Source organism: Hydractinia symbiolongicarpus, chromosome 1 (assembly GCF_029227915.1).
Source record: "Hydractinia symbiolongicarpus strain clone_291-10 chromosome 1, HSymV2.1, whole genome shotgun sequence".
NCBI classification, from domain to species: Eukaryota; Metazoa; Cnidaria; class Hydrozoa; order Anthoathecata; family Hydractiniidae; genus Hydractinia; species Hydractinia symbiolongicarpus.
Window position 1 is genome coordinate 14,231,484 of NC_079875.1, and position 15,503 is coordinate 14,246,986.

The 15,503-nt window shown below is 33.0% G+C and overlaps 2 protein-coding genes across 4 annotated transcripts; both read right to left on the minus strand.

Moving 5' to 3' along the window:
* Window positions 1-34: 34 nt before the first annotated feature.
* Window positions 35-8,119, minus strand: LOC130641499 (poly [ADP-ribose] polymerase tankyrase-2-like). 3 transcript variants are annotated; one of them, XM_057448318.1, is made up of 4 exons: window positions 7,775-8,119; window positions 6,411-7,302; window positions 6,019-6,332; window positions 35-823 (listed from the first exon to the last, which is right to left on the minus strand). In XM_057448318.1, the coding sequence occupies exon 4, from the start codon at window positions 786-788 to the stop codon at window positions 261-263; it is 528 nt and encodes a 175-aa protein (XP_057304301.1). In that variant the 5' UTR covers window positions 789-823; window positions 6,019-6,332; window positions 6,411-7,302; window positions 7,775-8,119; the 3' UTR covers window positions 35-260. The 3 variants fall into 3 exon arrangements, with proteins under 3 accessions (XP_057304301.1, XP_057304318.1, XP_057304310.1); XM_057448335.1 differs by having other exon boundaries at window positions 6,019-7,302; XM_057448327.1 differs by lacking the exon at window positions 7,775-8,119 and having other exon boundaries at window positions 6,411-7,410.
* LOC130654003 (uncharacterized) lies at window positions 5,532-8,031 on the minus strand. Its single transcript, XM_057456542.1, has 8 exons — window positions 7,775-8,031; window positions 7,609-7,667; window positions 6,743-7,302; window positions 6,411-6,690; window positions 6,316-6,332; window positions 6,198-6,268; window positions 6,019-6,071; window positions 5,532-5,551 (listed from the first exon to the last, which is right to left on the minus strand). Exons 1-8 carry the CDS (start codon window positions 8,029-8,031, stop codon window positions 5,532-5,534), a joined length of 1,317 nt encoding a protein of 438 aa, XP_057312525.1.
* Window positions 8,120-15,503: the final 7,384 nt, after the last annotated feature.

Consider the following 15,503-nt stretch of genomic DNA (forward strand, 5'->3'; position numbering starts at 1 on the left):
CCAAGCTGAATTTTTATTATTTGATGAATTATGCCTCTTTATTTTTCAGAAATTACAGTTTGAAATTTTTGAACTTAAATTTATAAAATAATTAAGAAATGGAGCCTACTATACCTTAGTTCTCATAAAAAAGACGTTTATATGCTTTTCATAATTTTCTTAGGTAAATTAAAAATATAATTTTCCGATAACTTCCTAATTGTTCAAATGTAAAACTGTCCGATAGTGTCACAAGAAATATCATCAGCAATTTTCTCATTCTAAATTATTTTAAAATGTACATTTTTTATAAAACAATGTGTAGTATGACTTTTAAAATTGCGTAAGAAAATAAAAAAAAGTAATTTATCAGTAAGTTGTTCTCTTCGATGTTCTTGTAATAAACGTTTGATAGTGTCATTACGAGCAACATCATAAGCAGTTTCATTGTCAATGTTTCGTATATTTACATCAATATGTGGTATTGACAACAACAACTTCACACATTCAATATTATCATTGCTAGATGCATCATGTAATGGTGTGTCATTAAATTTGTCTACGTTATTAATGCGTGTGACGTCTAGATTAATTAAAACATTTAAAACTTCATGATGACCATAATATGCACTGTAGTGATATGCATTACGTTCATATACATTCACAGCATACACATCACTACCAGCATCAATCAAACACTTCACTATTAATGGATTGTTGTAAAGTGCAGCTTGTATCAACAGTGTGGTTTTATTATCACCTCTCATTTCAACAATAGTTGGATCATCAATAAGAATTGCTTGCAACATCTTGACATCACCATTTTTGACGACTATTTCAAGTTCTAAACATAAGTTATGTCGTAATAATTGGAAACGAAACGTAATGACAAGGGTGTAAACTTATAATATTGCCACGAAATATATTTTTTCTCGCTTGTTTGGAGTGGTAAAATTAATTTGCACTGGATGAAATAGGGCCAGAACCCTATAGACAGCACCCTAAAAAAAATCTGCTTCTTGGTGGATACTCGATACAATGGTAAAGATTTCTTCACACTTATTCAGCGATCTGGTAAAGAAGTGTACTTTTTTATGATCACAACCGGAGGATGACACTATGCAGATTATAACAGAAATAATGCTAACGAACAAAAACTACGATAATGCATAACACATGAATAAACTACTTAAAGTGTTGGCTCAAAATTGAAGTTAAAATTGATTCTTATGTGCAAGGATCGAGCGCAAATAATTATAGAACAACAGAATGGTAGATTGATTGTTAACTTGTGTTATTTTATTGCTGTATTGAGGGAGGTTTAATAAGAGTTGCAAACTTGATAATCAGAATTTTTTAAGTTGCTCCTATAAATGTACTTGCAAACGTACATTTGACAGCTTTAAGGGAGTTGATATTCATATGTACTCTTGTAACCGAAAGCAAAGTCATTATAACAGACGTGTTAATAACAGTTTGACCATTGATGTGGCATGTGATTATGATGAAGACTCGGAAACCATCAACTGCGCTGAAACTTTATGCCCAGAGAAAGAAATGTCAACTGGAATATATTTCAGAAAGTTTTATCAAACTTTCCGAAATTCACCGAGCGAGAGCATTTAACATCCAATTCCATTGTAAACAATCTTACATGCGATGTGTTTACAATGCTTACAATGAAATGATATTTTAGATGAAAATTTTTTTTTCTGACCATCAGGGAAAGCATCTAAATTATTTATAAATAACTTTCTTTCTGGATTGATCAATTTAATCGTGACACAAAATTCCATCCAATCGCGTTAAAAGTATTTATGATTTTACCAAATTTTCTCCTTCAAAAACCATCGAGGGAGAGCAAAGCAAAAGAACACAATTCTAATTTATCTGAACGGTTTCAACTTTGGAAAGACGGTAACATTAAATTTTTACTAAAAGAAGGATGCACAATGCATGCTAGCAAAAACGACACAAATAAAACACACCAAAAACCTTTGCAAAGCTAATGATGCAGGGAAAGACCTCTGCTGCATTGAAACTTTTATCTGATGATGATAATCAGGGAGTTTTACTTCTAACAGATGAAACGATTCACGAATTGAAGAATAACCATCCAAAGTCAGCATTTGCTCAAGTTGAAACATTGCTTCAAGGTCCAGTACCAGAAGTTCACAATTTCTATTTTGATAACACCAATACTGACATGATTAAGAAAGCTGCTCGCCAGACAAAGGGCGCTCCGGGTCCATCAAAATTCGACGCAGAACAATTTAGAAACATTCTATGTAGCAATAAATACAAGAATGAAGGGTGGCAATTTTGCGAACACATTACTTCTATGGCAAAAAATTAGCCACTGAAATCATACGTTGCAACTTTTTCCGTTGGACAAAAATCCTGGTATTCCATCAACAAGGATTGAAAAAGTATTATGTAGAATTATTGGTATGGTAAAGTGTTAAGCTGGGTACTAATAAGTAATATCCGAGCAACTGCTGGTCTGTTACAAGTAGCAACTGGACTAGAAAGTGATGCCGAAGCAGCAATACACTCTATGCGTGAAATCTTTGAACATCAAGACTGTGATGCTGTTATTTTAACTCGTGAACTCTTTGAATAGACAAGCTGGACTATAAAACATGCAATATATTTCTATTAGCAACTGTGCTTATCATTACATACTGCAGTCCTTCGCGTCTTATTATCGGCGATGGGAAGTCAAGGTGATAACCTTGCGATGTCCTTCTATGCTTTATGTACTGTGTTATTGCAAAAACGTTTGAAATTTGCTGCAGATGTGAAGCAGATATGGCTGGAAGATGATGCAACTGGTGCCGGTAAAATTATCGTCCTGAAAATGTGGTGGGACGGTGTGTTTAAAGACGGAAAAAACTACGGTTATTACGTCATCGGGAACATATCATGGATGATTTGCAAAAGTGAAGCGATTGAACTGGAATCCAGAAAATTTTTTAGCGAATCGTTAATGCAATTTACCACAACAGAAGAACGACATCTTGGGGCTTCAATTGGAAGCAAAGAGTTTCTTATGTAACATGACATCTTCGTTTACTGTTTGCATTTTTTATGCATATTAGTTTCTTTTACAGTCCCTTCAGAAAAGAACAACGTTATTAGTTTTTATGCTCTAGTTATTTTTTGGCTCTAATTTACAGTGGAACTGGTAAATTTTAAACTGAGTGAAGGTGAGGGATACACGGTTTAGTAAGGAACGTATTTTCAGACGGTTTAGTTTTATCCATTTTATTGTTCCTTATATATTTTAAGATGGCACTTCCAGGAGCTGTTTAGTTGTTTTTCTATTGTTGTGGATTAACTTATTAAGAAACGTATTTTTTGACTTTTGCAACTTTTAAAGCAATTATTCAACAGAAGGGTTTAACACAAATAATTAAAAAACCAACGCGTGTAACGCAGGACACAAAATTTTTAATCGACATTATAGCAACGAACAACCCTGGGTCAATCGCTGAACAAGACGTCATACCGACTAGTCTCAGTGACCATGATTTAGTAGGTTGCGTACGAAAATTAAACAACAAAAAGTACACGTCAAAAACAGTCAAAACCAGAAATTATGCCAAATACAATCCTGATAATATGAATCGTGATTTTAAACAAGTGAATTGGTTGCCGGTATTATCTTTATCAAATGTTAATGACGCTGTTAACACACAAAGAGAAAGAAATCCACTGGGCTTGATGAACTCCCTCCTGGAATGCTTAAAGATTGTGCTCAACATTTAATTGTTCCGTTACATCACATTATTAACCAGTCTTTACGCTCCAGTACAGTTCCGAACGCATGGAAACAAGCAAAAATCGTCCCACTTTTTAAATCAGGAGACACAAACAAACCTGAAAATTATCGTCCAATTTCAGTGTTGCCAATACTCTCTAAATTATTGGAAAAAGCAGTACACACACAATTAATGGAATTTTTAGAAAATGAGAAATTACTAAATGACTCCCAATTTGGCTATAGAGCTAAATGTTCAACACATCTTGCAACAACACTACTTGTTGACGAAGTAAGACAAGCTGCCGAGAACGGAAAGTTAGTTGGAGCGCTGTTCCTGGATTTAAGTAAAGCGTTCGATACGATCAGTCACGATGTAGTCTTAAGAAAACTTTCATCATACGGTGTTGATAATGTAGAATTGTTGTGGTTTACAGATTATCTTTTTAACCGATCACAAGTTGTTGAAGTTGGCAATCGAACATCAGCAAGTTTTAATGTTGTAAGTGGAGTGCCGCAAGGATCGATACTCGGTCCTATACTATTTTTGATATTTTTTAATGACTTCTCGGAACACCTTGAGAAAAGTAAGTGTATTTAATTTGCTGACGATACCGTCATCTATGTTGCAAATGCTGACCCCTATATAATAGAAACAACATTGAACGATGAATTAGAAAACGTATCCACTTATTTGAACGATAACGAACTCATACTGAATCTAAAGAAAGGAAAAACAGAAACTGTGCTACTCGGAACATCTAAAAGATTATCCCGTAAAAATACCAAAAATACAATCCAATTGGCAATGCAGGGTCAACCTATTCATCATTCCACGTCTTACATATATTTGGGAAACGAACTGGATTCGTCACTAATCCTGGTTGATAATTTCGAGAAGTCATATAAGAAAGCAGCCGGGAGATTGAACCTTCTTAGAAAATGCGACCATTTGTGAGTTTTGAAGCTGCATATAAAATCTATCAGATGGTAATTGAACCCATTTTGTTGTAAAGTTCTCTTTTAAATTTAAAATTAACGATGACCCAACGAAAAAAGTTACAATCAATAGAAAATCGAGCCGGACAAATAGTTGGAGGAAAAAATACGTTGGGGAGTATTGAAGGAAAGATAAAAGGACAGGCATGCGTTTTGGTAAAAAGCTGTCTGACGAGCACTGTCTGCGAAAATTTCAATAATTATTTTGTTATCAACGAGCATTTAATTAACACACGGAATCGAAGTATGTTAGTGAAATTACCACGTATAAAATTGGAGTTCGGAAAAAGATCCTTCAAAAATCTTGGTGCAGCATTATACAATGACTTACCATTAAATATACGTTGTTGCGATAACTTATTTCAGTTCAAAAAATTAGTTTATCAACATTTTATGTAAATATTCGCTTTTAAAATATGTTTTATATGTTTTTAGTAATTATTTAAGTAGCTTCTGTTTCTAACTTTTGCGCATTCTAGTTTCACATTTTTCTTTTTTCTCTTTTTCTTTTTTCTTGGTACGTACATGCGTTTTATATTAATTTCTTAGCTAACTCATGAGTGGTTATTTAGTAGATAATTGTTTTTGCTTATATTTTTCTTTTTTTAATATATTTTTACTGACAGGACACACGATGATAGCAGTAGTTCATTATACTGAAGTGTAAAAAATCCTGTATAAACATTGTTTAATAGTAATAATAATAGTAATAGCCTTTTCAAAGGAGAATTCGTTGGTGTTGACCGTCATGTAATAAAGCAAAGTGGAAGCTCTGTGGACAAAATTGACATTACTCTGTATCATTATTTTCTAATAAAAAATATTATAAAGATATTATAAAACCTTAAAAAAAGGGAAAAAATCTCAAATCTTCTTCGCCTGAATTCTGTTCTAAAACCTAGTGTTAAGAGAAAAGCAGTTCAATGTACAGTACATAACAACGCCAAAAAAAGTTTAAAAGTTGATGAGTGTTAAGGATTGATAGTATTGGAATAATATTTGAGCAAGTATAAAATATTCACGCTATTATATACTAGTCGTTAGCCCGTTGAAAATCCACGGGTTCGCCCGTCCTTTTTATACCGCATTGCGTGCTTCTCACTATTGCGCAGCTAAGCTACCATTTTGCGTGTCAGATAGACAGACAGACGTATACGGGCATTATAATATAGATACAATCTGTTTTAGGTAGTAATAGTTTTTAGCAATACCACAATTACTGTGGAGCAAAAAAAATTATGTGATGACCTATCTACACCACTTAAAAAGCTTCATACCTTCGTAGGAGTGTCTTTTCTTAGCAAGTTGGATATGTTTTGCCTTCACCTCACTAAATAAATTCACCGTTGAGTTACATTACTGCTATATTTTAACCTTTATCAAGGATGTACAAGCATTTTAATTGTATGTGACAAAAATTGAAGCAGTTGTAACGATATTTAATTATTTAAAACACTTTAATGACAACAAAGGCTGATTCTGATCATTGTGGTGCTGAGTAGTGAAGATGCCAAGTAGCACATATCTCTACAAAAATTAAAATTCTGTTGTCGTTCTCCAAAACAAGGTTTTACATCTTGTTTCTCGTACTCTATAAAATACAACACAAATTTTTAGAATTGGCGCAATTGATGTTAATACGTTGATTAATAAAAATGAAAAAACTCACCTTTCAGACTTTCAACTAAGTACATTAAATCAGTTGCTAATTGGGAATGGTTTGGTTGAGTTTTAACTTCATCAATCAAGTTTCCATAAACAGAACATTCACTGGGATCTACACCAACAATGGTGACGTCATCAATTGAAATTTTCATTCCGCACAACAGGTTTGCTGAAAAATCTACTTTTTTCATTTGATGAAGATGTGAATTGAATATTGGGATAGTTTTTGGAAGAGAGGATAGCCTGCGAAGTTGTTGTTCAATTTCCAACTTTTCAGCAACTAACTCAAAATGAGATTTTAAATTGAAAGTGAACGTAATCTCTAAATTCTTGTACTTTCCTATCACCAACGAAATCATCACAAATCAATTTTGCTTTAAATTCTTTAGATTTTTCATCGAATATCCGCAATAGATCTTCTTCTTTTTTATTTAATATTTTGAGATACTCTTCTAGTCGTTTTGACTTCCTTTCTTTTAATTTTAGAAGAAATACTTCTCTTTTTTTCTCCAAATTTGTTAGAGCGTCACCGTATTTCCTTGTTAATTCTTTCCACACTCCCTTTGTTTCATCGAATGAAGTGATAGATGTTTGAAACCACTTTTTCGTTTCCAGACCAATCTCATCTATTGATTTGATTCTGTGATTCTTATGTTGTCTGTGTGTGCAATACACACAGGTAAACAAATTTGCACAGTCAATACAGATAAATTTTGCAAGAGAGTTGTGTTGTTTACACAATGGTTGGAGCTCTTGTAATTTTTGATTAAAAATGACATTGGTGTATGATTTGCTGGAACAAGAATGAAGACTGCATGTTGTACAGGAATAGCCGATTATCTGCTTGAATTTTTCCCTTTGTTGACATATAGGTTTAACATTTTTTACCAGGTGACCTATGTATAAAATAATATCAATGTTTTAACGAAAACATTCTGTATAACCAAAATATATATCCTTATACTTCATATTATTAAGATTCTTGACATATGCTATACATTTTTTTATAACGACCATGATCTGCTATTGTTCTTAATTTGTTCTTATATTTTGAACACTTGTATTTGATAAATTATGATCTAATATAAAATTTCTAAAAATCTAATTATAAAATTATAATTTAATATAAAATTTCTGCTTGAAAATATCATTTTCCTATGTTTGCTATTTTTTATAATTGTTTTCTTGTTTTTATGTTCTACCCGTTCCAAACCACATTTGCGTATAGGTAGGTCGAACTGAAATGTTAGGGATTAAAAACCTTTGCAAAATTATGATATTTTTATGCGCGTTTGTTAAGAATAGACATTCGTGAGAAAAGTACTGAATGAGCGTTTTTTCAGTATCATGTGCATAAAATTAACTTACACTTCGTCCAAAATGCTAGTTAGTATGAACATCTGCATTAACGAAGATGTTGTTTGTTCCTTAGTTATTGTTGTCTTTTTAGTACATCTCACTGGACAAGGCAGTTCAGCACTTCCATCTTCCATAAACACCAAAATGCCGTCTAAATAATCTTGGCAATAAGTATGCCCACAGTTTAGATGTTTCGGTTGATGATAGGTGTTTGAACAAATCTTGCATTCCGACATTGCAGCAAGCCGAACTTTTGATAAAGCCATTTTATTACAGAAACTCAAAACCCTTTTAAACATAAAAATATTTCACATCATCGTATCATTTTTATTCATGTTGAGTGAGAATGTTCAGTATATTTATTGGTGGACAGCTTTCGACTTAAAGATGTTTTCGCTATACACTAGAACATAAGAACTAATGATAAGAAGAGACTGTTTCAGTAATTACTTACTGAAACATTCGCAGTAGGTAGGGTTTAGACAGTAAATTTTGTGTGAAAAAGTATAACACTAAGATAAATACTTTACAACAATATTTCTATTGTTGCCATACAACGTATTTGCTTTTACAAGATCTTCATCGTAGAAACCTTTAAGGCACTCCGTTGTTTGTGTGGTTTTTGTAAGAGATTTTTGTCAACATAGCACGTCATCTAAATCTTTCACAGTCATCAAGTTTTTAGTCATCATAGGGCGTTGTATAATGTACAGTCCTAGTAATCTGTTAAAGGTGCTACGGAATGATTCAATACGCTGAATCCCTGCACATTCTAAAGAATGGCGATTAATAAACGGACCACTTAAAAGGTCAAGGTGCAAGAATTATGCACACATTAGAACCACATAGACGTCCAGACAACCTGTTTATGAATAATCAATTTTTTATTATAAATTTGCTACCTTTTTATTTTTATTTCTTAAACAAAAAAAATTCCGTCAATATTCTTTTTGACGGCAGAATAAGCTACGATCTGTAAATATCAGGAAATTGAAAGTTTGTTTTGACGACGTAGCAGAGACAACACGAGGAGCTAGCTGCATTAGTTAAAAAATGATATGTTACTATCTTTAAGAAGGCAATTAATACCTTTAATAAGTTTTTTAAACCATCGTTGTTGCTTGGACTGGCTTTATGTGCAATAAACTTGTATATTCTTATGCAAAATGTCGAAGGATATAGCTAGCTAGTACAGAAAATTTAAAATTTATTTTACTATAAAACTGGAGTTTAAAGCAAAGGTTATATCGAATAAATCACGGATATCCAATATTTGCAGGAAACTTTTCTGTCTTTTATAATATTATAATTTAAATGATTTAAGATATTGTTTTTGCTCTCAATAATCATAAACTTATACCCTCCATTAGCTCACTTCTCATGCAAGCCACTAAAGTCGAAGGCAACCGCGGGTTCGTAGCCCCTTTAAGGATACAGGAAACACGCAACAACACGCTTTTTCTTTTTTTGATATTTGTACTACTGGAAGAATTCATATAAGATGGCTCCTATGGCTCACTTCTCTTTGTAATAAAAAATGTTTCTTTCAAAGTGCGAATAACTTCCCTTTTAGTTCGAGTAGTTAGCTCGGGATTTTGAAAATAAAAATATTAGATATTCTTAGTATAACAACTTTCCAAAAAATTTATATGTATATCAGTGGTCCAGCATAAACTTTAGATGAAAATACATTACATAATAATCTGTTTAGGTATACCTTTACATATTGTTTTCTGGACACTACCATGATTTCGAGGACTTTGGAAGCCATTTTGTTGTTTACTGTGTCTATTGACGAAGATTAACCACTCTGCTACTAAGCTGAATTGATTTGTGAGATTACTTTATTTTTGGACATGCTTACTGGGAACTGCAGAAGCTGTTGGTAACTTGAAATACACAGACCGTAAGTAAACTCTGGAACAGATTTTTCAATTTAAAAGGAAGTGCCAATATAGAAAAAAGTGTGAGAATTCATAAGAGAACTTAAATCAAAAACAATTTTTTTACAAAGTTAAATTCTGTATCTGGAACACAATTTTTTTCCATTCACCTTTATATTCTTGGCAAAGTGGTACAAGAATTTTATAAATATTGGGAAAAAAATCTACAATAGTAATGCTTTGCAGATGCTGAGCTCTCCAATGGTATCAGTTATTTCTGTTAAAAATGAATTGGTCGGATATAATGTCAGCTAACGATAAAACAGCACAATGGAGAAGGACACAAAGCAACTCATTTAACAGGTCTTCTATTTAACAGGTCTTGTTAACCTTATTCGGTCCGCGGGGGGCGGATTCCGCCTCCTAGCGGTTTTTCTTAATAAATCCTTAATACTACGTTGCATGGCTACAATATTTACTGAGTTTTAATATATATCTATAAGACACCTGCATGCCAAATTTTTAGGCCCCATACATACTGTTCGGAGGCATTGATATTGGCTGTTACTCGAAACTACATCTAAAAATCTCTATGAAACCCTTATAATAGGGCAAATATAATAACTCTTGTTAGAATTATAGTTAGAACATGAAAGTTACAACACAATTTTTTTTCATCAAGAAGAATCATTTTGCATGCTTTGGACACATGATTAATCCGATTTGCCGATTTTTTCGGATTTTACCCAAAAATCGGAAAAAACAGATTTCCGGGCAATTTTTGGCAGTTTTTTATACGATCTGTGTAAAAACCGGAAAATATGTTAAATAACTTTTATTTAGCTTTCAGAAACTTCAAACAGAATGCTCTAGAACTAAAGTAATTGAATTTTATGCAGATAGTGGTATTTTAGACAAATTCCAAGCTTTTGAAGACGTCACAGAAAATGTATTGACGCAAGCAAAGATTTATTGATGCCATTTTGTTCCTTTCCTGACGTACTAGAAGCGTGCCAAGTTTAATTCCATTTGGACAAGCCTATGAAAAGTTATTCAGGGAGGGGCAGATTCCGCCCCCCTCGGCAGTCATAATATGTTCGACAAACCCCGGACCGAATAGGGTTAACGCGGGCTGCCTTTTTTTTCTTTTCATTCTACTTGCTTTTCTCCTTCGTTCGATGTTTAAAACAATTTTGGTACCATCAAAGATTTTACCTGAGCTAAGTGCTATTTAGGAATCCGTGGAATAAGGCCAGTGCAATGGTGGCGTTCCGGCCAATTCAAAGGAAAATAGTTATATTTTTAATATTTGACGCGCTATGCTAAATACTCCTCTTTGCATTTATTTTTTAACTAAAGTGAACGTTGTTCAATTATCCAATCTTTAGGAGTGAAAGCATGAGTTGTAGCTACCACAGGCGGTCCTGCGGTAGCTACAACTCAGCTACGGTTCAGCATGACATATTGATTACTCCAGTTTATTAACCTGCTGTAAAATTTGGTGAAAATAAATATGTTTGGTTGAATTAGTACAAATAATTATTCCACTGTTTTAATTTTACTTCCATCTCAAGGCTTACCATATAACCTTACCCTTCATCACATTTATTTTCACTAAACTTTCACTAAAGCTTTCTTGTGTTTGTACTAGGACCTTTAAAATTCTCTTGTCAGTTTTCCCAACCCCTACCAATACAAGCCATTAACAGTCAAATAAATGTTAATGAAACAAGGACCTCCTTGATAAAATGGATACTAAATAATACACACATCATTGAAAAGCATATCGAATAAAAATGTACCCTAAAACTATGTCTCAAAGTTTTATTAAAAACGCATTGCTGAAAAAGCACAACCTCGTCCCCAGGGCATCTTGTATCTTTTCTGACCCTGGGACGGCAATACGAACATGGCTCTGGAGGAGGCTGGTCCAATATGAAACGTGATTGGCGCGGATACATAATTATTGCGTCATACAAAACATTTTGGCGCTCGCTATTCTGTTGGACGGAAAATTGTTACCTTTTATTTGCTATTTGAAATAAGTATACAAAAGTTAAATACTTATAATATGATGTCCTGAGTAAGCTAATAAAGGGTTATTTGAGGGAATCTTAAAATAATTGGTTACTATTTTGCTGAAAGCTCCTAGATGAGGCTACGATAGCAGATTAAAAACTGTTGGACGGAATCGTAATTTTCCTTTGCATTTTACAAAAAATCGACTTTATTAGAAAAAGTATTTTTTTGACTAATGATAGTTTTCTTTGATAGTTAGCGGTAAGATGATACACATCAAACATTTATAACATTCTGAAACCTAATGTAAATGCATAAAAATATGTTGAACGGAATTGTCTAAAGGCGTTCTAATTTTGTGAGATACCACGATTCCATATTTTGCTAAATTTTTGTTTATTTAGAAATGTGTAAATTCATGAGAAATTCAAACGTTTTATTTTTAACCAAAAGTGTTTACCCATTCTAATTTAGCACGTGAGGCGGCAAGTATGTGACGAACAGGAGAAAGCTGTTCGTATTAAAATGGCGGAAAGCTGTATCATCATGTTGTTTTCAAAGTGAAAATTTTAATAAAAGGCATTACTAAGCAATGAGAGTATAATATAAGACATCATAAAGTAATACAGCTTACATGGAAATATTTCAGTGGCTGGGAAAGTTTAATAAAACTAGAAAAGTAGCTAGCTAGCACACTATACCTAGCAAACTATCAAGATAAGAAGAAAAAAAAGAAACTCAACATGTTTCCAAGTGGCCAGGTTTAATTTGCAGCTTTATGCAATGAATGACGTCACATAAAATTACTAGCTGAGACACCTAGTGCCGCCCACGTCCTTTATAGACAAAATAATTTTGCACACAATATCAAAAATGCTTTTTTAAAAAAATATATGTATCATTACGTTTTAAATTATATCAGGTTGTTATTAGTGGGCATGTTTTATTACTTTATACTTTTTGGTTACAATAAGAAATATAGAAAGCCAGTAGGTTAACCGTCGGAGCCATTTTATCATTGACTGTACATTTACCAGGCCTATTTCAAGAAATTCAAAGTGCAATAACTTCATTAAAAAAGTAAAGTTATTGACTTGAAACTTGTTATGGAGTACTTGTAGACCAATCCAATAAAAGATACTTTTACATAAGGCATAAAAAAAATACACAGCCATTTTGATTCTTGCTATGCCTTTTTTAACACGTTATGAAGAAATTTCAAAAAATCGAACTCAATCAAATTTCAAGTCACACTTTGATTAAGCGCTCAGTCGGGCATATGGTTAAATCCAGGATGTACTGAAGATAGTGGTAGATATTAGGCAGCTCACCACTGTGATATATTATCTCAAGAGTTTTAATACTAATTACAAAGCAGTGAACATAAAAAAATGACAAAAAAAGTCTAAACCGAGTATATAGTATATATAGCGTCCCATAACTTCAGTAAAAATTAAAATATTGACTTGAGATTTGGTATGATGTGGTTTTAGATTGGTTTGATAAAATTGAGCCAACAAAAAATAGTTCTATTATCGTCATAATTTCTCTTTGACAGCATATCAATTTTGACTAAAAAAAAGGTTCAGAAAATTTTAAAAACTATTCTAATCTCAGAAATAGGTCAGATAAGATTCAACCTAAAATTATGCCAGTAAACAAAAAATTTAATTGCAAAGAATATCTTTTTGCTATTAGTAAAGTCGTATACCAATTTTTTCAAAATTATTAAGGCAGTGATACATGTAAAAGCAAAAAAGACTTCTAAAGTAAATACGTTTTTGAAGCCTTTTTCACACTATAACTGCAAGAAGTGAGTCCACCATATACCAATTCAGTTTCAGTTAACTATTGTTTTAATAAATTTTGTGCAAAAAATTAATAAAAAAGCAACATTGGGATTCGTACAGCAAAATCTTGGTCATGCAGACACAGATATGAACTTACAGTAAATGAGAATTCTAAAGTTCAGCGCAAATGAATAAAAAATGTAAATGTTAATATGAAGTTAAATTTCTGCCTAGCTACTTTCAGTCAGGCACCTAGAATGACACGACCATTTGAAAATTATGTAGCCGTATTTGCACCTTAGAGAACCAACGAAGTGCTATGGTCAGGTGGGTAAATCATTTACTAATTTCCAAGGTTCCCCTAGCTACAAGTTTTGCAACCCAGTGCTTGCTAGCCATCCAATTCAGTACACATAACTAGTGCTTGAATTTCTTCAAGTAAACAGCGGCCTAAATAACATGATCGTATATTTATACCTTTAGAAAACAATCAAGGGCAATATTCAAGTAGTTTGTGTGTTGCGTATGAGAAAATCAAAACAAACTTGCCGCACGTATCTGTGACGTAAAACGTCGAGCTCGCTTAGCTCTGCAAGGTTATATATAAAACTTCGGTTAATTTAGACAAATCTCATTAAATATTACACACAGAAGAACTGTGTATTTGAGGGTCACGTGACGAGGCCTCTTCCAGGGCCATGTTCGTATCGCGTCCCAGAGTCAGAAAAGATACAAGATGCCCTGGGGACGAGGTTGAAAAAAGCAGTGGCTACTTTTTATATATTGTTGACCACAGTTAGAATAGGAAGTGATTGTCAGCTTAGGCGACAGTATACTTCATACTTCTCATTAAACCGATATAAACTACAATTAGCTGGTTAACTACACGTTTTTAGAGTTATTAGTTAACTCTTTGTGATATGAAGTTTAGTGTATGAACACTCGTAACTCACGCCCTGTTAACGGTATTATCTGTGCAGGGAAATCTTCATTAAGTCAAAAAAAGTGGCAAATACATAGGTACTTAGCTAATGCAATGCATGCCATTGATTGGCCACCTATTCGGATTTAGATTATTGATTAGCCCTGTTCATGGTGGAGTATTTCCAACTTCACATTACCGGGGGGCTGGCAAGAGGCAAATCCGCCCCTCTTCTCCTAATAACTATTTTTCTGAAACGCTTTCGAAAACGGAATAATACTTTACACCAAAAGAATAAAATGGGTAAAAACAATTTCACTTTACGTGGTAACGTTATCGTTATGTTATCCGAATCTTTAAACTTGTCCAAAAAAACACCGCTCGCTTAAAATCCAATTACTTCGGTTTCTAAAACGAATTATAAAATGCAGCTTTGGTGATTAATCTACCAGATTTTTTGTTATCTTTAAAACAAACAACTTCAGTAACTCCTAATATTCAAAATACTACACGTTCTGTCAACCAGCAAAGCGCTTGTGGAAACAAATTTTCAGTTTTAATGCAGATTTACTAAATAAATTTTAATGCTAGTTTTTCATATCTATTCTAGTTTAGTGCTGAAAAGAGAGGGGAAAAAGTATAATCCTGTCTTATTATTTTTTTCTTTTTAACTGTCTCTTCACCTTTCAATGACATGCTTCTGGCGCTTTATCCTACTTTGTGGCATGCTTGCATTTACATTAAGTGTTTAAATTGAAAAAAATATTTCAGAAAGGCAAGATAGGACATTCTTGATGTAACTCTTTTGTAGGCTAGTGAACTGAATATGTACCATACAGTTTTCGATTCGAGGAATAAAGTTCTAGCCGAAACATAATAAAAAGAACTATCATATTATTATTAGTGCACTATGTAAACAAGAAATAAAAATTGTAGCTGCATAAAAGCGGTTATTAAATCAGTACAAAAATATTCAAAGACATACAGGAGGTAATGATGCCCATTATGTAAGAAAGAATTTGTGTTAAAAAATAAACTTATTTAGATTAAAAAAACATACTTTTCCACATATTCTAAACATGAATTCACGACAGTACGCCTAAATTTGTCAAGTATTGTATTGA

What these genes read in the sequence shown, in the direction of transcription:
- LOC130641499 (XM_057448318.1), bottom strand. Translation starts at nt 788, where the DNA reads ATGTTGCAAGCAATTCTTATTGATGATCCAACTATTGTTGAAATGAGA.
- LOC130654003 (XM_057456542.1), bottom strand. Translation starts at nt 8,031, where the DNA reads ATGGCTTTATCAAAAGTTCGGCTTGCTGCAATGTCGGAATGCAAGATT. An exon ending in GCAAATGTGGTTTGGAACGG is followed by an intron (nt 7,303 to 7,608) that starts GTAGAACATAAA and finishes TTTTATACATAG; the next exon opens with GTCACCTGGTAAAAAATGTT. An exon ending in CAGCCTTTGTTGTCATTAAA is followed by an intron (nt 6,072 to 6,197) that starts GTGTTTTAAATA and finishes GAATTTATTTAG; the next exon opens with TGAGGTGAAGGCAAAACATA.